Source organism: Silurus aristotelis (assembly GCF_946808225.1).
Source record: "Silurus aristotelis genome assembly, chromosome: 8".
NCBI lineage: Eukaryota > Metazoa > Chordata > Actinopteri > Siluriformes > Siluridae > Silurus > Silurus aristotelis.
In genome coordinates this window covers 25,612,968-25,638,894 of record NC_139581.1, presented here as the reverse complement: position 1 = coordinate 25,638,894, position 25,927 = coordinate 25,612,968, and the positions used below count along the sequence as shown (strand labels likewise).

The 25,927-nt window shown below is 38.6% G+C and overlaps 2 protein-coding genes across 3 annotated transcripts; both read right to left on the bottom strand.

Moving 5' to 3' along the window:
- Positions 1-296: 296 nt before the first annotated feature.
- Positions 297-2,615, bottom strand: diabloa (diablo, IAP-binding mitochondrial protein a). Of its 2 annotated transcripts, none has more exons than XM_083548947.1 (6): positions 2,350-2,615; positions 1,945-2,074; positions 1,690-1,812; positions 1,438-1,548; positions 1,115-1,211; positions 297-1,027 (listed from the first exon to the last, which is right to left on the bottom strand). In XM_083548947.1, exons 1-6 carry the CDS (start codon positions 2,475-2,477, stop codon positions 822-824), a joined length of 795 nt encoding a protein of 264 aa, XP_083405073.1. In that variant the 5' UTR covers positions 2,478-2,615; the 3' UTR covers positions 297-821. The 2 variants fall into 2 exon arrangements, with proteins under 2 accessions (XP_083405073.1, XP_083405072.1); XM_083548946.1 differs by having other exon boundaries at positions 1,690-1,815; positions 2,350-2,614.
- Positions 2,616-16,340: 13,725 nt separating this feature from the next.
- LOC310730128 (odorant receptor 131-2) lies at positions 16,341-18,058 on the bottom strand. The gene has a single exon (XM_083548940.1). It carries the CDS (start codon positions 18,055-18,057, stop codon positions 17,083-17,085), a length of 975 nt encoding a protein of 324 aa, XP_083405066.1. The 5' UTR covers position 18,058; the 3' UTR covers positions 16,341-17,082.
- Positions 18,059-25,927: the final 7,869 nt, after the last annotated feature.

The following is a 25,927-nucleotide window of genomic DNA, read 5'->3' as shown; positions in this document are numbered from 1 at the left end:
CAGCTATTAAATTCCTAGATCTGGTAAGCACTCACACTGGTCAAGGTTATTGTGGATCTGGTGACCATCACTAGGAACAAGGAAGGAAAACCTCATGGATGGGATGACAATTCATTACATAACCAACCTCATTTGTTCGTTCTTTATAATATAATTAAAAGTATGCTATGTATTCAAATTATTTAAACTGAGTTTGCATTTAAACACAGCAACACAAATAATATTAGCAACTTGAACCTTCTTTGCAGCAGATGGTACTATATGTCTATTCACTAAAATATGACTCAATAATACAGTTGTTGCATTTATAGAAAAATAATATTTTATTTACATAAAATAAAGCAGCAATACGTACATTTTTCAATGAATCGCAGATTAGTGTACATCATCTGGTCAATTTAATAGCTTCTATTTGAGAAATATGTAAGATGTAATTATAAGCTATGACATGCATTTCTTTTCCAAGAACAATATAGATAATATAGCACCACTTTTTACAAGATGACAGCAAAGCATGGTAGGAAGATATTAAAATGAATACCCATAATGCAATTTATGCATTAACAAAATTAGTCTGTAATTAAATGCCTTGAAATTATATTCCAATCCATTTGATATTCTAACCCAAAACAAATATAAATAATAATAAATCACTGGTTCTCAGCTGTACTATATTTTCACAGCTGAAAGGCTCTGTGCTTGCACTGATGCTAGACAATAACTTAAATCAGTTGTTTACCAAAAAAATAAAAATAATAATAATAATAATAATAATAATAATAATAATAATAAAAATCATTTCTCAATTATTATGTGCTTTCTCAGTCCTCACGGAGGTATGCCTCTGGAACATCCTCCAGATCCTGTAAGTTGATGCTTGATGCATACTCAGCCATTCTCTGAATCTCTTCGGCTTTCATTTCAGCCAGACTCTTCTGTGCTGCCAGCTGCAGTTTTCTCATTTCCTCTACCTTAGAGTGTGCTGCTTCCACACTACTCTTTAATGCATTGGATGCATGTTCTGCTCCTGAAATGAAATCATATAATAGTTGATTTAAACCATAACAATTAATGGGCAAGTCATTCAACCCCACATATATTAACAAACACATACCTGCATTGTAGGCAGCCTCTGCTGACATTTCACAGAGGCTGATAGCATTCATCCAATTTGATTCAAAGCGTTTACAGTCATCCAGCCTGTCTCCAACCTGAAAGAAAAAAAAAAACAGTGCTTGCTTTAAAAGCTTTTTCGTAAATCTGTGCATCAGTAAAAATTAAAGCATATTCTTTTTTGCTGCTGTTTGACTGTACATAACAGAATAATCCTTTACAGTGAATTCCAAAGATCAGTTTTTTGTTATCTGTGGTAAAGAAACAAGTAATTTTATACCCTAATTAATAATAACACAATTATTAATTATTAACAAGAATTACCTCCACTCGTTGGCCAATGAGCACTTGCCAAATGCTGTCTTCCTCAGCAGGAGTGAGTTTTCCAATTGATGCCAAATAGCGCTTTTGTAGAGCGATGAGGGTGTGCAAAGCCTGGGAACAGGAAGAGATCATATTATTTACTATATATATGTAGCTTGAAGTATCTCAATATCAGAAATATAAGATTCACTTATGAGACAGTTAAAAAACAACAAAGACACAATGGATGAGCCATTAAACACCAGCACACACCTTCGTATAAAGTGTGAGGGCATCTACTAGAGCCATGGTGGTTTGGGAAAGGTAGGTATTGGCGCTGTCTGTGACCAAGCAGGATGCTCGTCGAATCAAAGACTCATGTGAGAGGTTTTCTGCCTGCTGTAATAAAATCAACAAAATAATGTGTATTGCCCTCAAAAGTCTTAGGAACACAGTTCATTCCACGTCTACTACAACAGCCGATAAGAGCTGGATTTGGAATTCAGACATTGTGTAGTGACAGTATACCTGTAGGAAGGGAACAGTGGACAGTCCACTGCACACACTGAAGGACATAACGTTTGCCTGCATCATTTCTGAGAGGCGCAGAAGCCGCAGTACTGGTTTTCTGTTGATGAAAATCCCACTGGCTGTGGCTCTAGGAGTTAAAAGTTTACAATTCAACTCAATGTTCAAAAAATGGCCGATAATCCTACAAAACAACAGACTAGACAATGAAACAGTTACTACCTATAGTCAAACCCCCATAACTTCGTATGTCCTATTACAGTAGTGTGCTGGTTTACACACTACAGTACGGCTATGATGTACAGTATACACGCACTGCACAAATCCGGCACATCCTACAAATCCTCTACGTTCGTCCACAAGTATAACATTCATTAAATACATCGTTTTATATACAGTATCTACCTGACTAAATGAAAACACGCTGCAGCTTGACGGATGGCAGCCATGTTGGCTCGCGTCAGCAGGAAGTTGGTCCGGCTCTGAAAAAATCCTCTCGACACGCACAAACCGCAGTGTCCCAAAGCCTGCATTTCCGCGATTATAGCTGGTGATCCAAATCGATATAAATGCAGAATATAAATATTTTATTTAGAATATTTTATCCCAAGCAGTAATTAAAGAAAGCCTGAAACCTTTCGCTGTCTCCAGCTGAATCTGACAATGCAGGGGCTCGCGCATTTTATACGCCATGACCGATGCAGTTTATTGACCAAAGCAGTGTCCTATCAGAAATAATAAAGTTCAAGGAGAGACGTGCGGTGACGCACAGCCCCCACGAGCCCCCACAGCGCGTCAGCACAAACGCTGACCACCTCGGATTATTGTAAACACGCAGGGCCAAAGGCTGATCAACAAGTACCAAAAGAAAAAAAATCAACAGCAGGTCAGAACAAATAACAACAAAGATACGTGCAAATAATTCAAGGTAAAAAAAAAGTACAGGCAAAAGTACTCTCTTTTAGAAGTTATAAACATTTATAAAATTTATAATTAATCAGAATGATCAGTTTTACTTGAATGATAATTTTTTTAATAATGCACTATAAAATAGTTTGACCAAAACATTTTTATCACGTTATATTCAAGTGAACAGTCTCGATTTCCAAAAATAATACTTCAGTATAGTAAAATAATAATAATAATAATTCCAGTTATTCAGTTACTCAAAACCCACTTTGAGAACACGTGACTCAGGGAGTAGAATAGTTTTCTTTATTTGTAACATATACATTACAGCACAGTGAAAATTTGTTCTTTGCATATCCCAGCTTGCTCAGAAGCTGGGGTCAGAGCGCAGGGTCCGGCAACCCTGGAGCACAAAGGTTAAGGGCCTTGCTCAAGGGCCCAAGAGTGGCAGCTGCAGTATATATGTAGTCTATGATCTAGTTCTCATTACAGTGTATTACATTGTATAATGCTTCTGTATTTTTACTTTTACTATATCATATATTGTATTAGAATTTAATTGTGTCAGTTATTACTAATAGATTTGCTTAGTATTGGGTTATTATGCATAATGCATAAGCGCTAGGCATATCCGAAAATAATTGCTTAACCATTTCTTTTTTACGTGTAGTACAAAATGTTCGCTCACTTCTTATGGGCGTCAAGCTGTTGAATGGAAATTAAAGCTTCAAAACCTATTGTGGAAATGACATTTTGTCATCTCGGTGGGTGGAAGCTCAGTGGTTAAAGTGCTGGGTTACTAATTGGAAGGTATCGGTTCAAGCCCCGGTATCACCAAGCTGCCACTCTTATGCCCCTGAGCAAGGGCCTTAATCCTCTGTGCTCCAGAGGTATCATGGCTGACCCTGCACTCTGACCCCAGGTTCTGAACAATCTGGGATATGCGAACAAAAGCATTTCACTGTGTAATGTATATGTGACAAATAAAGGCTATTCTATCTGGGACATGTAACTCAATAAGTGGTAGGCCTACTTTTAACGTAAGCCTTCTCATTAGCTCAAATACTATCTTTGTCTGATAATATCTGTCATTATCAATCATTTCTAAGTGATTGAGTGGCTCAGCGGTCATTCGCATTGAAGAATAAGCAAAGTCAACAAGTCATTTTCTGTACTCTGTACTCTCTCATGCCTTTGTATTTCTGTTATAAACATTTCCTTTTGTTAACAGCAGACAGTCACTTCTGCTCTAATGCTGCTAGAATTTCTGTGGCTGGTATAAAGTACACAGTATCCTGTTTGCAGAAATAAAGAATAAAATAAAGGGTTCGAGCCCCGGTATCGCCAAGCTGCCATTCTTGGGCCCTTGAGCAAGGCCCTTAACCCTCTATGCTCCAGGGGTCCCTTACGAGGGAAATATCAAGGTCCGTGACGTTGGGCCGCCTTCCAGTGGGCTCACCACCTGCAGGAGGGACCGTAAGGGACGGTGCTGTGAGGATTGGGCAGCAGTCGAAGGCGGGGGCCTACTTAGACTGCTGCCCCCGCGACCCGAATTACGGATAAGCAGGAGAAAATGAATGAATGAATGAATGAATGAATAAAGGGTTTAAAAGTAAATAAAGTAAATAAATAAAGTTTGCGCTTGTGTTACGGTTTATATGGACACAAAATGATATATATGAAGGATAGACCAATATTAGTAAAGCAAACCCTCCTAACTGAACTCTCAGAACAGCCCCAGTGGCACAAATTCCAAGTTGTTTGATTAATTCCCTTGAGATTCTGGATCATCTTAACACGATTGCTTTACAACTTTGATGCACATTCGTCAACTGTACATTCATGCTGCACGCTGCAAAGCTTTGCATATTTCTGAGTTATGAGATGCTTTTCTTCTCACCACAGTAGTGAACATATCCTTTGTGTTAGCTTGAAACAGTTTCATCATTTTCCTCTGAGCTCTTGCATTAATGAGATGTTCCTCCTTGCAAAACTGATACTCACTAGGCTCTTTTTGTTTTTTTGTGCAACATTGTCTGTAATTTGCAGTGGTCAAACACACCTGGATCACATTTTTTCAACATCCTGAAGTTTTCCTTATTAACTGCAGGTCTTTACCTGTATCTGCTTCATTCTATTTATCAGCTACTGCCATTTGATCAGCTAATAGTATCATTGCATGTAAGTGTAGGTGTACAGGTTTTTCAAATAAACTCAGTTACTGGCCAGTAAGTGTATGGTTAACCACTTTACATTGCATCACAAGATAAGTATGTTCCCTGTACATTGTTGTTCTCATCCGGATGAGTAGTGAGATTTTATTATCTTTGAAAAAAAAACAGAACACACACACACACACACACACACACACACACACACATACGTGCACACACACACGTGCACACACACACAAACAAAACAAACATGATTGTGCAATAAAGCAGAGTTCAATTAATTATTAAAGGTAGATATTTACAGTGTGGACCAAAAGTCTACCTTTTTTTTTTAGCTAAATGTCTTCCAAAATTCTCATGCATAATTTTTATTATGTAGAATAGTCAGTGTTCTAATGCCTTTTTTGGAAAATATTCTAAAAATTTCTATTTAATATTTTTGTTGTTTGCACTACTAGTTGAACATTTCATTGTAACTGTACTTCTACAATAATAGTGACAATAAAGTCCTCACCTTTCCTAACCTGTGCAGTATATTCTCTGAGACTGTAAGAAGAACGTATTTAAATCGTTTTCGTAGACAGATTGGGACACTGGCTCATTTTACATGAAGCCTGGCAAGCACATCATAGACGACATTGCTGCCAGACTGGTGACACAAAACTGAAAAAAAAAACACTTGTACAAAACAAAAAAATAGTTAATAATTAAAATTTACACAATGTATTTAAAAAAGCTTTTTTGGACACATTGTATAATTACACTGTTCAGAATTCTTTCATTATAAAGTTTATTATATACACAATTGACAAAAGACTTCCAATAGTTGCTCTGATTCTGTCAGGGAAGACTGGTTTCACAAAAACTTGAAATTTTGGCGCATTGTATTGCAAATGCCTATGTGCATTAAAGAAATATTCAATATTATCATTCTTTTTAATTATTGATTCAACAACTGCACTGTTTGAACACCAGAGGTCCCCATTTGCATCATTTTACAGTTAAATTGTGTGCGAGCACAGTGGTCCTGTTATCACATTCATTCAGAAAAAATCTGTGCCATTACCTTTCATTAAATTGTCTGAAGTAACTAGCTCCAGACTACAACAACTAATGCACATGGTTATATGTAAACATTTGGTTAAATGGTCACACACCAAGGTTTTAACATTTATGAAATACTTTTTCAGGATTTTGGTAAACTTTGGAGTTTTACGTACGCCGTCAAAATCTCAGCAGGCCGGTTTTGTTTTAGATTCTTATCATATATCAGCAAACATTTGTGATCTTTTTGGAAAAGTCTTCTTCGTAAGACATTAGACAGAAGATAAAATCTATACAACCCTGATACAATTTCAGGTTTTTATGATTTAAAAAATCTAACTCAGTTTAATTTAAATAAATCTGATCAACTAGTTTTTAGTTACTGCACATCCCTAACAGAGTCTTTGACTGTTAACTGCAGACTTACAGGTGCTGATCCAACAACCTTCTCTGAATGTGAACAAAACCAAAGAGATGGTTGTTGAATTCAGAAGGACATAGCACAGCAACTTTCTGCTGAACTCCATGGTGTTTTCCTTATAGAGAACTTCACCTGGTTTCTCAGTATTAGCTCTACAGGCAAGAAAGCCCACCCTTTACATTATGTAAAGGCTGAGGAGAGTCCAGCTCCAACCACCCATCCTCTGATTGAAAATAAGTTGGGTCTGTCTTCTCTTCATCGTAGATATTTTTAGCATACACTGCATTTGCAAAGCCACCAACATTGAGGAGGACTAAAAACACCTCTCACACACTCTTCATCTTCTGCTGTCTTGCAAAAGGTACCTTAAGGCCCTCATGCTTACACAATGTAACAATTTCTTCCAACAAGCATCACACTTCACAATACCCAAATACTGGACTTACATGTCATTTTTTTTGTCTTTTTATTTTTTATTATTTACACACATTTGTGTATATGCACTTTATGCAGTTCTGTGTGTAGGTCTGCTTTTGTCTTACTTCTGTGTTGGTTTGTATAATTCTGCATAGTTTTATGTAGCACCTTCTGCTGAAAGAATGTTGTATTGTATTGTATTCTGTATCTTATTAACTGACACTCAGTGCTCCATAATAAGAAAGTGAAAGCAGATTTCTAGAAATGTCTCCAAATTTTTTTATAATAATAATGAAAAAAAATCAAAAATATCACTTGTGTATGAGTTTTCAGAACCATTGCAACAACTTGAGCTAAATGTGCCTCTTAATTCTCTTGATCATTGCTGAGATGTTTCTACACCTTGATTAGAGTTTACCTGTGGAATATGCTATTGATTGGACATGATTGATTGGAAGACACACACCATTCTATAGAAGGCCACAAAGCTGACAATGCATATCAGAGCAAAAAACAAGCAATGAGGTCAGAGGAACTGCCTGCAGAGTTCAGAGAAAAGATTATTGCAAGGCACAGATCTGGGGAAGTCTACAAAATATAAATATTCCCAAGAGCACAGTGGTCACCATACTTTCCAAATGGAAGTGTGGTATAACTAGGACTCTTCCAAGTGCTGGTCATGACCAAGAACCCGATTGTCACTCTGACTGACTTCTAGAGATCCTTGTGTGTAGATAGGACAAAGTTCCAGAAGGATAACCATCACTGCAGCCCTCCACCAGGAGAGATTTTTAGACTGAAATCTCTCCTCAGTGCAAAACCCATGGACGCCCGCTTGGAGCTTGCCATTAGGACTACCACACTGTGTGAAAAAATTCTCTGGAATGAAGAAACCAAGATTGAACTGTTTGGCCTAATTTCTACACATTATGTCGTGTGGAAATCATACACTGCTCATTGCCTGCCTAAAACCATTCCAAAAGTGAAGCATGATGGTGGCAGCATAGAGTGTTTTTCTGCAGCAGGAACATGGCAACACGTCAGGTTTCAGGAAAAGCTGAATGGAGCAAAGTACAGAGACATCTACAGGGACAACACAGAGTGGCTTAGGGACAATTTTGTGAATGTCCTAGAGTTGCTAATCAGAGCCCTGACTTGACCCATATTGAACATTTCTGGAGAGACATGAAACTGGTTTAGCTAAGTACTGACTAAAGAGTCTGAATATGTACATGTGATATTTAAATAAATTACAGACATTTCTAGAATTCAGTTTTCAGGGTACTAAGTGTAGTGTTGCTTGAGATCTCTGTCAATATATATATATATATATATATATATATATATATATATATATATATATATATATATATATATATACAGTGAGGAAAATAAGTATTTGAACACCCTGCTATTTTGCAAGTTCTCCCACTTAGAAATCATGGAGGGGTCTGAAATTGTCATCGTAGGTGCATGTCCACTGTGAGAGACATAATCTAAAAAACTAAAAATCAAGAAATCACAATGTATGATTTTTTAACTATTTATTTGTATGATACAGCTGCAAATAAGTATTTGAACACCTGAGAAAGTCAATGTTAATATTTGGTACAGTAGCCTTTGTTTGCAATTACAGAGGTCAAACGTTTCCTGTAGTTTTTCACCAGGTTTGCACACACTGCAGGAGGGATTTTGGCCCACTCCTCCACACAGATCTTCTCTAGATCAGTCAGGTTTCTGGCCTGTCGCTGAGAAACACGGAGTTTGAGCTCCCTCCAAAGATTCTTTATTGGGTTTAGGTCTGGAGACTGGGTAGGCCACGCTCGAACCTTGATATGCTTCTTACAGAGCCCCTCCTTGGTTATCCTGGCTGTGTGCTTCGGGTCATTGTCATGTTGGACGACCCAGCCTTGACCCATCTTCAATGATCTAACTGAGGAAAGAGGGTTGTTCCCCAAAATCTTGCAATACATGGCCCCGGTCATCCTCTCCTTAATACAGTGCAGTCGCCCTGTCCCATGTGCAGAAAAACACCCCCAAAGCATTATGCTACCACCCCCATGCTTCACAGCAGAGATGGTGTTCTTGGGATGGTACTCATCATTCTTCCTCCAAACACGTTTAGTGGAATTATGACCCAAAAGTTCTATTTTGGTCTCATCTGACCACATGACTTTCTCCCATGACTCCTCTGGATCATCCAAATGGTCATTGGCAAACTTAAGACGTGCCTGGACATGTGCTGGTTTAAGCAGGGGAACCTTCCGTGCCATGCATGATTTCAAACCATGACGTCTTAGTGTATTACCAACAGTAACCTTGGAAACGGTGGTCCCAGCTCTTTTCAGGTCATTGACCAGCTCCTCCCGTGTAGTTCTGAGCTGATTTCTCACCTTCCTTAGGATCATTGAGACCCCACGAGGTGAGATCTTGCATGGAGCCCCAGTCCGAGGGAGATTGACAGTCATGTTTAGCTTCTTCCATTTTCTAATGATTGCTCCAACAGTGGACCTTTTTTCACCAAGCTGCTTGGCAATTTCCCCGTAGCCCTTTCCAGCCTTGTGGAGGTGTACAATTTTGTTTCTAGTGTCTTTGGACAGCTCTTTGGTCTTGGCCATGTTAGTAGTTGGATTCTTACTGATTGTATGGGGTGGACAGGTGTCTTTATGCAGCTAACTACCTCAAACAAGTGCATCCAATTTAGGATAATTAATGTAGTGGAGGTGGACATTTTAAAGACAGACTAACAGGTCTTTGAGGGTCAGAATTCTAGCTGATAGACAGGTGTTCAAATACTTATTTGCAGCTGTATCATACAAATAAATAGTTTAAAAATCATAAATTGTTATTTCTGAATTTATTTTTTTAGATTATGTCTCTCACAGTGGACATGCACCTACGATGACAATTTCAGACCCCTCCATGATTTCTAAGTGGGAGAACTTGCAAAATAGCAGGGTGTTTAAATACTTATTTTCCTCACTGTAGATATATATATATATATATATATATATATATATATATATATATATATATATATATATATATATATATATATATATAATTTTGTCCCATTCTTCCTGCAAACAAGTCTTAAGGTGGACAACAGTACGGGGTCTTCGTTGTCGCATTTTGCGCTTCAAAATGCGCCACACATACCCGTTCCCTCTTCCTCAGCAGCCAGGACTTTGTAATGTGTGCAGAATGGGGTTTTGCATTGTCTTGTTGAAATATGCATGGACGTCCCTGGAACAGATGTCTTCTTAAAGGCAACATATTGTGCTCCAAATTCTCTATGTACTTTTCAGCATTATTGGTGCCATCACAGAAGTGCAAGTTACCTTTGCCAAGGGCACTGACACAACCCCATACCATGACAGACTCTGGACATATTGCTGGTAACAGTATGGATGATCCTTTTTTTCTTTGGTCCGGAGCACACGGCGTCAATTCCTCCCAGAAAATACCTGAAATACTGATTCATCTGACCACAGTACACGTTTCCACTGTGTGATGGTCTATCCCAGATGCCTCCGAGCCCATAGAAGTTGACGGCGCTTCTGGACACTGTTAACATAGGGCCTCCTTTTGGCACAGTACAGTTTTAACTGGAATTTGTGGATGTAACTACGTATTGTGTTACTTGACAAAGGTTTGCCAAAGTAGTCCTGAACCCATGTGGTGATATCGCTTATAGATGAATGACGATTCTTGATGCAGTGCCGCCTGAGGGATCGGAGATCACGGCTGTTCAGCTTAGGCTTGCACCCTTGTCCTTTACGCACTGAAATTCCTCCAGATTCCTTGAATCTTTTAATTATGTTATGCACTGTTGAAGGTGAAATATCCAAATCTCTTCCTATCTTTCTTTGAGGAACATTGTTTTTAAACATTTCAATAATTTTCTCACGTATTTGTTAGCAAACTGGCGATCCTCGGCCCATCTTTGCTCCTAAAGGACTAGACCTTTCTTGGATGCTGTTTTTGTACTAAATCATAATAACAATCACCTGTTGACATCACCTGTTTAAATCACATAATTATTTAACCAATTTACCTCATTACTAGCCCTAAATTGCTCCTGTCCCAACTTATTTTGGAATGTGTTGCAGGTCTAAATGACAGGAAAGGATGTATATTTACAAGTAACATGAAGTTGAACAAACAAAACATGAAATATTTTGTGTTCATATTGTCTGCAATGAAATTCAAGACAAAGAAGATTTAAAAAACATATATCTATATATGATAGCTAAAAATATCAATCTGTTTTGGCACAAAGCCTACAAATGCCAGTTCGACAGCTAAAGAGGAATAAAAATATAAGTCCAGACTTAAATACATTCAAAATTTTCTAAATGACTAAAAGAGGATTTGGAGTATTTTTGCAAAGAAGAGTCGAATAAACCTGCCAAATAAAGTAAATAAGTTGATAGACTTCTATTTAAAAAGGGTACTAAAAAGAGCTGCAATAAATATGAAAAAGTGCTTTAACAAAGTATCAGATTAGTGCTGTTTACACAACCAGGTTATTTAAACATTTTTCTTTTTCTTTTTCATTTTATTTCTAACCTTATGGTTTTTGCATTTCTTTAACACTTATCCTTTACTCGGTGGTCCTGGACTCTTTATTATTAAATGTTGTTTTACACTAGCATTAGTTTCTGTTCATATTTGACACCTCTTATCAAAGACAAATATATTAAAAGGAGTTAAAAAAAAACACAAACACATCTTATTTTTTTATTTGTGTATGACTATTAAAAATAAGGCAAATTTGTTTAAAAAATATAAAAATACATTTAGTATTTAGTACATTTAGAGGTTGTTTGTAAGGGTTAGCCAGTCACCGCTGATCCTAATAATCCTGTACTTTTTCTCTTTATCAAAACTCTTTATGAAAATACACAAAAGTGTGTTACCTTTGCTGCTTATTAACTACACAAACTATATATAAAATGCATGAGAAAATATAGTATAATATACTCAAGAAACCAATGACATTGATATATATCATTGTTTGATCATTCATTCATTCATTAAACCTTTTTACTGGTCATAGTGAAAGCATATCCCAGAAACACTAGACATGAGGCTAGAATGCATCATGTATAGTTCACCACTACATCACAGGCCATCCTGTGGCCATGTTATTTACAGTATATTTGCATTACATAGTGAAAATGAGTTCTTTATATTTTTTTTATTTTATATTTATTATTTCACAGGTTTTTATATGTATTTTTCCTTTTTTTGTTTTATTAGCAGCGTTTAAATAAAATAAAAATGTATTTCTATATTGCTAATCTCTTTGAAAATAGAGATTATTGAGATTATTGGTTTTCCAACCAGCTGCTTTCCTTAAAACTTTCTTTCGGCTTCTCCCATTAGGGGTCGCCACAGCGGATCATCCACATGTTTGATTTGGCAACATGTTTTTACGCTGGATGCCCTTCCTAACGCAACCCTCCCCATTTATCCGGGCTTGGGACTAAGAGTGCACTGGCTTGTGCAACTCTAATGGCTGGGGTTGGTTTCCTGACCGGGATCGAACTTGGGCCGCAGCGGTGAGAGCGCCGCATCCTAACCACTAGACCAGCTGCTTTCCTAAACAATAGGCGAAAGATTTAGTTGAATAAATCGCTTTAGGTTTCAGATTTCAACTAATTATATAATGCTCCATAAATAGAATTGCAGGATTTTAGGTGTGACACCACAATCCAAATGGTCTACACATGCACTAAACTAAATAAAATTATGCAAACACATGCTCATCAATCATTGGTTTGGGTACTGGTTTCTGGTTGGCTGGAAGCCTGGTTGCAAGAATTCTAGAGTTTTCATGAAATCAGGCACTGATACTGTATGAAGAGATAAAATCCAGCGCATGTGGCTATTAAATAACGTGGCTATTAACTCAAGTCACAGCTCTACAAAGACAAATATTGTGGTTCACACTCTTTGAGAGGAAAAAAAAGTGTTCTTTATTTTGACATTTGGAGTGAGATAATATATATATATATATATATATATATATATATATATATATATATATATATATATATATATATATATATATAAGTTATACTATAATTCTTCTTCTTCTTTCGGCTGCTCCCATTAGGGGTCGCCACAGCGGATCATCCGTCTCCATACCACCCTGTCCTCTATATCTGCCTCTTTTACACCAACTACCTGCATGTCTTCCCTCACCACATCCATGAACCTCCTCCTTGGCCTTCCTCTTTTCCTCCTACCTGGTGGCTCCATCTTCAGCATTTTTCTACCAATATAATTCATGTCCCTTCTCTGCACATGTCCAAACCATCTCAATCTCGCCTACCTCACCTTGTCACCACAACATCCTACATGTGCTGTCCCTCTAATAAACTCATTTCTAATCTTGTCCATCCTCGTCACTCCCAACGAAAACCTCAACATCTTCAGCTCTGCTACCTCCAGCTCCACCTCCTGTCTTTTACTCAATGCCACTGTCTCTAATCCATACAACATCGCAGGTCTCACCACAGTCCTATAAACTTTCCCTTTCATTCTTGCAGATACTCTTCTATCACAAATCACTCCTGTCACTCTTCTCCACCCACTCCACCCTGCCTGCACTCTTTTCTTTACTTCCCTAACACACTCTCCATTACTTTGCACTGTTGACCCCAGGTACCTGAACTCCTCCACCTTCTTCACCTCTTCACCCTGCAACCGCATCACTCCACTGCCCTCCCTCTCATTCACACACATGTACTCTGTCTTACTCCTACTGACTTTCATTCCCCTTCTCTCCAGCGCATATCTCCACCTCTCCAGGCTCTTCTCAACCTGCTCTCTACTCTCACCACAAATCACAATATCATCTGCAAACATCATAGTCCAGGGAGACTCCTGTCTGACCTCGTCCGTCAACCTGTCCATCACCACTGCAAACAGGAAAGGGCTCAGGGCCGATCCTTGATGTAGTCCAACCTTCACCCTGAACCAGTCTGTCGTACCTACTGCACACTTTACTGCCGTCACACTGTCCTCATACATGTCCTGCACCACCCTCAAATACTTCTCTGACACACCTGACTTCCTCATACAATACCACAACTCCTCTCTCGGCACCCTGTCGTACGCTTTCTCTAAATCCACAAATACACAATGCAGCTCCTTCTGTCCTTCTCTATACTTCTCCATCAACATCCTCAAAGCAAATAAGGCATCTGTGGTGCTCTTCCTCGGCATGAAACCATACTGTTGCTCACAGATGGTCACCTCTTCTCTCAGCCTGGCTTCCACTACTCTTTCCCATAACTTCATGGTGTGACTGATCAACTTAATTCCCCTGTAGTTACTGCAGGTTTGCACATCTCCCTTATGCTTAAAGATCGGTACCAGCACACTCCTTCTCCATTCCTCAGGCATCCTCTCCCCTTCCAGAATCCTGTTAAACAATCTGGTTAAAAACTCCACTGCCATCTCTCCTAAACATCTCCACGCTTCTACCGGTATGTCATCTGGTCCAACCGACTTTCCATTCTTCATCCTCTTAATCGCTGCTCTCACTTCCTCCTTACTAATCCTATCTACATCCTGCTTCACCAACTCCACATCCTCCAACCTTCTCTCTCTCTGATTTTCCTCATTCATCAGCTGCTCAAAATACTCCCTCCATCTTCTCAACACACTCTCCTCACTAGGCAACACATTTCCCTCTCCATCCTTTATTGCTCTAACTTGCAGTACATCCTTCCCAGCTCGGTCCCTCTGCTTGGCCAATCGGTATAAATCCTTTTCTCCTTCCTTAGTGTCCAACCTCTTATACAGTTCCTCATATGCCTTTTCCTTGGCTTTCGCCACATCCCTTTTAACCTGCTGCCGCATCTCCTTGTACTCCTGCCTACTTTTCTCATCACTCTGTCGATCCCACTTCTGTTTTGCCAATCTCTTTCCCCTAATGCTCTCCTGCACTTCCTCATTCCACCACCACGTCTCCTTGTCTTGCTTTCTATTTCCAGATGTCACACCAAGTACTTTTCTAGCTGCCTCCCTCATCACTCCTGCAGTAGTTGCCCAATCATCCGGCACCTCTTCACCACCATCAAGCCCCTGTCTGACCTCTTCCCTGAACCTCACACTACACTCTTCCTCCTTCAGTTTCCACCATCTTATTCTTCTTTCAAACCTTACTTTTCTCCTCTTCTTCTTCGCCTCCAAAACCATCCTACAGACCACCATCCGATGCTGTCTATCTACACTGTCCCCCGCCAACACCTTACAGTCTCCAATCTCCTTCAGGTTGCATCTCCTACACAGAAGATAATCCACCTGTGTGCACCTTCCTCCACTCTTATACGTCACCCTATGATCCTCCTTCTTCTTAAAATACGTGTTCACCACTGCCATTTCCATCCTTTTAGCAAAATCTACCACCATCTGCCCTTCCACATTTCTCTCCTTAAAACCATACCTACCCATCACCTCCTCATCACCTCTGTTCCCTTCACCTACATGCCCATTAAAGTCTGCCCCAATCACCAATCGTTCTTTCCTAGGTACACCATCTACCACTTCATCTAATTCACTCCAGAATCTTTCCTTCTCCTCCATCTCACAGCCAACTTGTGGAGCATAGGCACTGATGACATTTATCATCATCCCTTCAACTTCCACCTTCACGATCATCACCCTATCAGAAACTCTCTTCACCTCCACTACACTCTTACTGTACTCTTCCTTCAGAATCACCCCTACACCATTTCTCTTCCCATCCACACCATGATAAAACAGTTTAAACCCACCTCCAATGTTCCTGGCCTTACTCCCTTTCCACTTGGTCTCCTGAACACACAACACATCTACCTTTCTCCTCTCCATCATATCAGCTATCTCTCTCCCTTTACCCGTCATAGTACCAACATTTAAAGTACCAACCCGAACCTCTACTCTCCTACACTGCTCCTTTTCCTGCCGTCTCTGTAGACGCCTTCCTCCTCTCCTTCTCCTCCTTCGGCCAACAGTAGCCCAATTTCCACCGGTACCCTGTCGGCTAACGATACCTGTGGCGGTCGTTGTTAACCCGGGCCTCGACCGATCCGGTATGAAATTCTCATTTGTGATCCGCATATTTGATTTGGCACATGTTTTACGCTGGATGCCCTTCCTAACGCAACCCTCCCCATTTACCCGGGCTTGGGACCGGCACTAAGAGTACACTGGCTTGTGCCCCCCTAATGGCTGGGTTTCAGTTATACTATAATATACTATATTAATCCATTGCATGAAGTTGTCAGGGAGGACAGCCATGCAAAATGTTGTATTTTTGTTAAGATATTGTAGAAATTGAGGGACGAGGGACAATATAAACAGTTACATAGGGTTACATTTTAGGCCCGTAACTATTAAAAGTGAAAGAAATTTGTTTTTACATGCTTCAAGAGAAATTGTTTTGTGCTACCAGCACAAAATACAGTCTTGTCTGGTTTATTTTAAAGCTAAGCACAAAGCTAAGCACCAAACACCTTAACTAAACCTCTGGGAGTTTAATTATTGGTAATTCAGTCAGTGTATTCAATTAATATTTTTTCAGACAAGAAAGACTCATAGAACAAATTACAAAGGTTGATAGCCAATTACAATTGTAGTTTATTAGCATAAAAAAGATTTGTACCCACACAGTAATATAGGCAAACAGTACAATGTATTAGAAGGCAGAATATATCACAGTACACCATGTAGCACTCCACATGTAACAATGGGATTAGACACATAACAAAATCACATTTACTATTAATCAGTGCTAAACTGAACCCTTTTGAGCTAATTAATTTGTTTGTACATTAAATTCGTAAGATTGAGCATTCTATGGTATTCAAGCAAACAATCGAAATCAGGCAAAATAACCAAAGGACCTGTGATATAGTCTTGTCTAACTCTCACCGTGTGTTACTCTTGACTTGATTATAAAGAAATGGCTAAATGAATTCATTTCATAATGTTTTATAGCCTTAAATTGCTAAAAGCCATTCATGTATTGTATAATATAAAATGTCCTAATGTCTGTAAAACCAGACAATATCAAAGTGTGTGTGTGTGTGTGTGTGTGTGTGTGTGTGTGTGTGTGTGTGTGTGTGTGTGTGTGTATAAAGAAAATATATATTATGCTAATAACTTTTTCTTTTATTTATTATTAAATTTTTTCTTTGGATTTGAGACTCTCTCAGATGAAACATGATTTTGTCTACATCTGACAAAGTACAATAGGGTAGCATAAAACTGTTCATCTCTTAGGCCGTAAACAAATGGACTGACTGCCCTGGCAATGACAGTGAACATTATGAAGTTAAAAAATCGTACTGACAAATATACCTCGATATCCAGCTCAATGATTAGTGCTTCAATATAGGGACAAATAATTTCAGTTGTACAGAGGGTAAGCTGAAGCATATGCAATGTGATGGTGCGCAGACCTTTGACTGCTAAGTTCTTGTTAACAGAGGCTGCTCGGGCAGAGATCATAATCATAACATAGCAAAATATCTCAACAAGTAAAACTAGTGTAAAACCAAAAAAATGTAGAATACCTCTTATTAAGCGGTGCGAGCTATCTGGCATCATGATTTCATAATGACAGAAGGTAAATTGAGACATGTATTCTTTTGAGGCAGTTGTAACAAGGATCAACAAATCCACAAATGGCTTAAGGAAACATGTGATCCAAATGATTAGAATAACTGTAAGGGTCCTGTGGACAGTAGAGATAGCACTATGTCTCAGTGGCATGCAAATGGCCACGTAACGTTCGACACACATTGCAGTGATAGTTAGTGGTGTGCACGTTGTTAGTGTTTCCATGAGCATGCAAATGGGAATACAGAATGCCATGGGCATCAGTATATAGCTGTAAGAGAGAAATATTACAAAATCTGTCAGAATAAGAAAAATCAAATCTACAAATAAGGTATAGGCAAACAGTATATAGCGTGTTTCAGTTCTGAAAGATTGTTTTCTGAAAAAGGTTAGAATCATGAGGATGTTGATATAGATAAATGGCCACACAAAGATCTGGGTTAAGGCCATTGATATATTCAGCCGTAGTGAACCTGACTGGACCAGTTGCAAATGATGACTGCTGTTACACTCCTCTGGACACATATCTAGGGAAAAACATGGCCATGTAATTACAACTGGCATGAAAATTGTACAAAAATTATTAAATAGTATAGACTATAATTATAAATTATAAATTATACAATCTCTATGATTTGTAGAGATTATAGAGATTATACAAATAATTATTAATCATAAGTGATACATTTTTTAAAAATACAACAGATGATACCAGAAACATCTACTAATGCATGTGGATAAAGATGTGAATGCAGCTCATTTTTTAATGCATTACCTGTAGCTGTAATAAGGGTTTCCTGGATAAGGAACTCTGTGCAAAAACATATATATAGGTTTGACATACTCATTATAATATGCAATTACTGATCATTAATATGTAAGATTGGGTAAACAGAAGGTGGGGGGGTGGGCAACGGTGAGGCTTGAAGCAGATGTATTTGCATACGATCATATGAAGCATGCAAAAAAGGAAAATTGTTGATAGTGTGTTTGTTATGAGCACTCTAAACTGATCAGTATGTAAATCACATGATTTGCTAGGTTTTAAATGATCACTGTCATGTTTTTAACTTTAAGTTAACTATACAGCTAAAATTATCTTGCATGCTGAAACTTTTGCCAACAATGACCCAGTAATTGATGATTTGGTTTTTTAAATTTTTTTTTTAAAGCTCAAACAAAATCATTCATTCATTCATGTTTGCTAAAGAGTTTTCCAAAGAGAACACTATTCGGAGGCAGGCCAGGACAAAGTGGGCAAATCTAGGGTTAGGGTTAGGGAGGAGGGAAGTGGGGCAGGAACAGTGGTCACTGGAACCTTAGGAACATGTTTAACTCGAATGAAAAAGAGAGAGAGAGAGAGAGAGAGAGAGAGAGAGAGAGAGAGAGAGAGAGAGAGAGAGAGAGAGGAGAGGATATGGATTATTGTGTCCTTGTTTTTGTATTATTATTGTATGATACTCGCTATGGCAGCATAACTAAAAGGGAGAACCAGAAGGTAACAGACATGAGGGATCTCTGGGATAAGAGACGCCACCACACCACTGTCAACAAACCTGAGTGAACGTGTGAGAGTGAGGTGACGACAGCATACAAATATCCCAGTTCACTGAACACACTACATCCGTGATCTCTCCATATATGCTGCTTTACTTAAGAAGAATCTACTGATAAATGAGTCTGAGTTCTGAGTCCCGAACACTAAATTGTATTTATTCTCTTTAACATGTAACCAGTTTATGGTAAAAATATATATTTTTTTCAAATTACTAATGATTGATTATTACTTACTTTCTAACTTTTACTTAAAAATGTAACTGGGATTACCCATGAAGGAACTTCATAAAACAGTAACCCCATTACTCATTACTTTATATATCATCTGGCAGTTTATAGTAATTTCAATGCTTTATCTAAAGACAAAAGAGAAGTCACAGTTGTATAAGAAAGCATGCTTTAAAGGATTTGCCATTTGTATTAGTTAAATTAAAAAGCTTACAGAGTAATATATGACTATCACTCTCTCTCTCTCTCTCTCTCTCTCTCTCTCTCTCTCTCTCTCTCTCTATATATATATATATATATATATATATATATATATATATATATATAATATATATATATATATATATATATATATATATATATATATATATATATATATATATATATATATATGTGTTGCTGGCAAGAGTTGTCACAAAAGGTGAACACCTGTAAAGGTCTTGGGGCAAGTACAGTCTCAGAGAAGACTAGATTAAATTCTATTCTTTTAACCTTGTCTTGCTGATAATGGGTTTGTAGAAAAGAAATGGTAAGAAATAGGTAGTTGACAGAGCAGGAAGAAGCCTGAATACAAATGCCATATTTGTGTATATATTGTCCAGTCTTTTTTGTCCCAGTTGGATGCATTGTGTTTTGATTAAAAGGTCTTCAGTTGCTTTTATTAAAGTACTTTATCCTGAGTGCCCGCAACACATATGTCCCTAAGTCTGTCCCCAATTTCTGACATTTCTTAACGAATATTGAAATAATATTCAAATATTGAAATAATTAAATAATGAAAACACACACGCACACGCGCACACGCACCAATAGTTGCATTTATTCTCTATTTACTTCTGCTGAAAGAGCTAAACTTTTTCATGACAAATTATGTAACAAATTCGAATGACAATTTCGAATGAAAGAGGTAGCTGATATGATGGAGAGGAGAAAGGTAGATATGTTGTGTGTTCAGGAGACCAAGTGAAAAGGGAGTAAGACCAGGAACATTGGAGGTGGTTTAAACTGTTTTATCATGGTGTGGATGGAAAGAGAAATGGTGTAGGGGTTATTCTGAAGGAAGAATACAGTAAGTGTGTAGTGGAGGTAAAGAGAGTTTCTGATAGGGTGATTCGTGAAGATGGAAGTTGAAGGGATGATGATAAATGTCATCAGTGCTTATGCTCCACAAGTCGGCTGTGAGATGGAGGAGAAGGAAAAATTTTGGAGTGAGTTGGATGAAGTGGTAGAAGGTGAACCTGTGAGTGATAAGTGATTGGGGTGGATTTCAATGGGCATGTAGGTGAAGGGAACAGAGGTGATGAGGAGGTGATGGGTAGGTATGGCTTTGATGAAAGGAATGTGAAAGAACAGATGGTGGTAGATTTTGCTAAAGGGATGGAAATGGCAGTGGTGAACACTTATTTTAAGAAGAAGGAGGATCACAGGGTAATTTATAAGAGTGGAGAAAGGTGCACATAGGTGGACTATGTTCTATGTAGGAGATGCAACCTGAAGGAGATTGGAGACTGTAAGGTGTCGGCAGGGGACAGTGTAGCTCGACAGCATCGGATGGTGGTCTGTAGGATGGTTTTGGAGGTGGAGAAGAAGAGGAGGAGAGTGAAGACTGAAAGAAGAATAAGATGGTGGAAACTGAAGGCGGAAGACTCTAGTGTGAGATTCAGAGAAGAGGTTAGAGAGGGGCTCGGTGGTGGTGAGGAGGTGCTGGATGATTGGGCAACTACTGCAAAAGTGATAAAGGAGGCAGCTAGAAAGGTACTTGGTGTGACATCTGGAAATAGAAAGGAAGACAAAGAGACGTGGTGGTGGAATGAGGAAGTGCAGGAAAGCATAAGGAGAAAGAGGTTGGCAAAACAGAATTGGGATCGACAGAGAGATGAGAAAAGTAGGCAGGAGTACAAGGAGATGCGGCATCAGGTAAAGAGGGATGTGGCGAAAGCCAAAGAAAAGGCATATGAGGAGCTGTATGAGAGGTTGGACACAAAATGAGAGCGAGGAAAGATTGGATGGTCTGGAGTTGATGAAGCAGGAAGTGGATAAAATTAGTAAGGAGAAGTGAAAGCAGCGATTAAGAGGATGAAGAGTGAAAAGTCAGTTGGACCAGATGACATACCGGTAGAAGCATGGAGATTTTTAGGTGAGATGGAGTTTTTAACAAGATTGTTTAACAGGATTTTGGAAGGTGAGAGGATGCCTGAGGAATGGAGAAGGAATGTGCACCACAGATGCATTTAAGAATAAGGGGGATGTGCAGACCTGCAGTAACTACAGGGGAATCAAGTTGATCAGTCACACCATGAAGTTATGGGAAAAAGTAGTGGAAGAGAGAGAAGAGGTGACCATCTGTGAGCAACAGTATGGTTTTATGTCGAGAAAGAGCACCACAGATGCATTATTTGCTTTGAGAATGTTGATGAAGAAGTATAGAGAAGGTTAGAAGGAGTAGCATTGTGTGTTTGTGGATTCAGAGAAAGCGTACGACAGGGTGCCAAGAGAGGAGTTGTGGTACTGTATGAGGTGTGTCAGAGAAGTATGTGAAGGTGGTGCAGGACATGTACAGTATTGTTCAAAATAATAGCAGTACAATGTGACTAACCAGAATAATCCAGGTTTTTAGTATATTTTTTATTGCTACGTGGCAAACAAGTTACCAGTTGGTGCAGTAGATTCTCAGAAAACAAACAAGACCCAGCATTCATGATATGCACGCTCTTAAGGCTGTGCAATTGGGCAATTAGTTGAAAGGGGTGTGTTAAAAAAAATAGCAGTGTATGCCGTTGACTGTACAAACTCAAAACTATTTTGTACAAACATTTTTGTTTCTAGGATTTAGCAATCCTGTGAATTACTAAACTAGTTTTTAGTTGTATGACCACAGTTTTTTAAAACTGCTTCACATCTGTGTGGCATGGAGTCAACCAACTTGTGACACCTCTCAGCTGTTATTCCACTCCATGATTCTTTAACAACATTCCACAATTCATTTACATTTCTTGGTTTTGCTTCAGAAACAGCATTTTTGATATCACCCCACAAGTTCTCGATTGGATTAAGGTCCGGGGATTGGGCTGGCCACTCCATAACATTAATTTTGTTGGTTTGGAACCAAGACTTTGCTCGTTTACTAGTGTGTTTGGGGTCATTGTCTTGTTGAAACAACCATTTCAAGGGCATGTCCTCTTCAGCATAAGGCAACATGACCTCTTCAAGTATTTTGGGTTAGAGAAGTGAAGAAAAGAGTGCAGGCAGGGTGGAGTGGGTGGAGAAAAGTGGCAGGAGTGATTTGTGATAGAAGGGTATCTGCGAGAGTGAAAGGGAAAGTTTATAGGACTGTGGTGAGCCAAGGCCAGGGAGCAGACAGACAGGCTAAACCGACCATCTGCTAGCTGCACAGAGTCGTTACTCAGGATCCACCAAATTGAGACTGTGTCTGTCCCCCGAGCGAAACCAAAATATAGGAATTCTCAGAAAGTCTGTTTTAGTAACCTGATTAACATAAAATTAAATATGACTGAACGCACAGCCAGCACCTCTAAACTAAAGATAGGATTGCTGAATATTAGATCTCTCACGTCTAAAGCGCTTAATGTAAACGAAATTATTACCGACCAGGAGTTTAAAATAATGTGTTTGACAGAAACATGGATTAAACCAAATGAATATTTAGCATTAAATGAAGCGAGTCCTCCTGGGTATAGTTACATACACCAACCCCGTCTAAATGGCAGAGGAGGCGGAGTCGCAGCTATTTATAATAATAATCTAAGCGTCACACAAAAGACTAAACACAAATGTAAAACATTTGAAGTTCTTTACACCAGCATAAAATATTCAGTGTCTGAAAGCAGGTCCAGTCAGACAATTCCACTCATTATTATTTATAGACCCCCAGGGCCCTACTCTGATTTTCTCATAGAATTTGCAGATTTCATCACAAATTTAGTTACTTCTCTAGACAAAGCATTAATTGTTGGTGATTTTAACATTCATTTTGATCATCAGGAAGACTCCTGAAGAGCAGCTGTTGTGTCCATTCTAGATTCAGTTGGAATTAATCAGAATGTTATAGGACCCACTCATAGTGGTGGACACACTCTCGATTTGTTGTTAACATTTGGATTAAAAGTAAAAAACGTAGTCATAATTCCACAGTCTGAAGCTATTTCAGACCATTATCTCATCTCTTTTAAAATTTGCCTCAGTCATTGCATTACTACTTCACCACGTTATCGTGTTAAGCGTACTTTCACGTCAGCTACAGCAGCACGTTTTATTAACAATCTTCCAGAAATTACGATATTAGATAGATCTCCGTCTGACCCTGCAGAGCTCGACTGGGCCACTAAACACCTAGAATCAACATTACGTTATACCCTAGATGATGTAGCTCCCCTTAAGACCAAAATGATCAGGGAGAAAAAATTAGCACAGTGGTATAATGAACATACACGCACCTTAAAACAGACCACTCGAAAATTAGAACGTAAATGGCGTCAAACAAAATTAACAGTATTTCAAATAGCATGGAAGGGGAGCCTCCTAATTTATAGAAAATCTCTTAGTGCTGCTAGATCAGCATATTTCTCCACCCTCATAGAAAATAACAAGCATAATCCTAGATTTTTATTCAGCACGGTAGCAAAATTAACAGGGAATAAAAGCACTGCACTCACATGCACACCATCATTAGGTACTAATGATTTCATTAACTTTTTTAATAATAAAATTGAAAATATCAGGCAAAAAATCCAGACGGTTAATATAAATCCAAATTATTTTACAAGTAACCCTGTAGACAGCAGTGTAATTATAACAGACAATCAATTACAAAGTTTTACTCCTATTCACGAGAATGACTTAATTTCATTAATTTCCTCATCAAAATCATCAACCTGCATTCTCGATCCCTTGCCTACAAGTTTCTTTAAACAGATCATTCCAGAGGTAATTGAACCTGTTTTAAAAATAATAAACTCTTCCATTAGCACTGGTTTTGTACCAAAATCCTTCAAACTGGCAGTTATCCACCCCCTAATTAAGAAACCTGACCTTGACCCATGTCAGCTGTCCAACTACAGACCAATATCAAATCTCCCCTTCATAGCCAAAATTTTGGAAAAGGTTGTAGCACAGCAGTTATGCTCACACCTACTTCTGAATAATATTTTTGAAATGTATCAGTCAGGATTTCGGCCTCATCATAGCACAGAGACGGCGCTAGTTAAGGTGGTAAATGACCTGTTATTGGCCTCTGATCAGGGTTTTGTCTCCTTACTTGTTTTGCTCGACCTTAGTGCAGCTTTTGACACCATTGATCACACTATACTACTTGCTAGACTTGAGAACGTTGTTGGAATAAAGGGAACGGCTCTCTCTTGGCTCAGGTCTTATTTGACTGATCGCTATCAGTTTGTTGATGTTAATGGTGAGTTCTCCACACTCTCTGAGGTAAAGTTTGGTGTTCCTCAAGGATCTGTCTTAGGCCCTCTGCTTTTCTCTTTATATATGCTGCCTCTTGGAGAAATTATTCATAAACATGGTATTAGATTCCATTGCTATGCTGATGATACACAGCTATATATTTCAGCAAAGCCAGATGAGAGAGATCAGCTTAACAATGTTGAAAAATGTGTAAAGGACATTAGACAGTGGATGCTCGATAACTTTCTTCTGCCAAACTCAGATAAGACGGAAGTACTTTTACTAGGACCACATGCAGCTAGAAGCAAACTTTCCGATTACCTAACATCTCTGGATGGTGTTTCTGTTTCAGCGTGTACGGCTGTCAAAGACCTTGGTGTGATTATTGACTCGAGTCTTTCCTTTGAGGCTCACGTGAATAATATTACCAGGATTGCCTTCTTTCACCTTAGAAATATTGCTAAAATTAGAAATATGATGTCGTTACAGGATGCAGAAAAACTAGTTCATGCTTTTGTTACTTCTAGATTAGACTACTGTAACGCTTTACTGTCTGGGTGTGCGAGTAGGTGCATAAATAAGCTTCAGTTAGTTCAGAATGCAGCAGCAAGAGTCCTCACTAGATCTAGGAAATATGACCACATCAAGCCTTTAATCAGTAGATTTTTTCTCAGGTAAAGGCTCAGATCTGGAGGGAACATTGATATAGAGTGTTTGGTGAACTGGGATATTTGTACGCTGTCGTCCTCACTAGATCTAGGAAATATGACCACATCACCCCTGTTTTAATCAGTCTACACTGGCTCCCAATTAAATCTCGCATTGATTATAAAATACTACTACTGACGTATAAAGCACTTAACGGTCTCGCACCACAGTATCTGAGTTAACTTCTGTACCAGTATGATCCTCCACGCCTACTTAGATCAAAAGGTGCTGGCTATCTGTTGGTTCCTCAAATAATGAAGACTACAGCAGGGGGCAGATCTTTCTCTTATAAAGCCCCACAGTTATGGAACAGCCTTCCAATCAGTGTTCGGGACTCAGACACAGTCTCAGTGTTCAAGTAGAGGTTGAAAACTTATTTATTTAGTCAAGCCTTTTATCAGTAGATTTTTATTAGGTAAAGGCTCAGATCTGGAGGGAGCATGGATATAGAGTGTTTGGTGAACTGGTATATTTGTATGCT

Coding starts and splice junctions, on each gene's coding strand:
- diabloa (XM_083548946.1), bottom strand. CDS start 2,477: ATGCAGGCTTTGGGACACTGCGGTTTGTGCGTGTCGAGAGGATTTTTT. Junction 1,212..1,437: donor TCATTGGCCAACGAGTGGAG/GTAATTCTTGTT, acceptor TTTTTCTTTCAG/GTTGGAGACAGGCTGGATGA. Junction 1,028..1,114: donor AGAGGCTGCCTACAATGCAG/GTATGTGTTTGT, acceptor ATTTCATTTCAG/GAGCAGAACATGCATCCAAT.
- LOC310730128 (XM_083548940.1), bottom strand. CDS start 18,057: ATGTGTCCAGAGGAGTGTAACAGCAGTCATCATTTGCAACTGGTCCAG.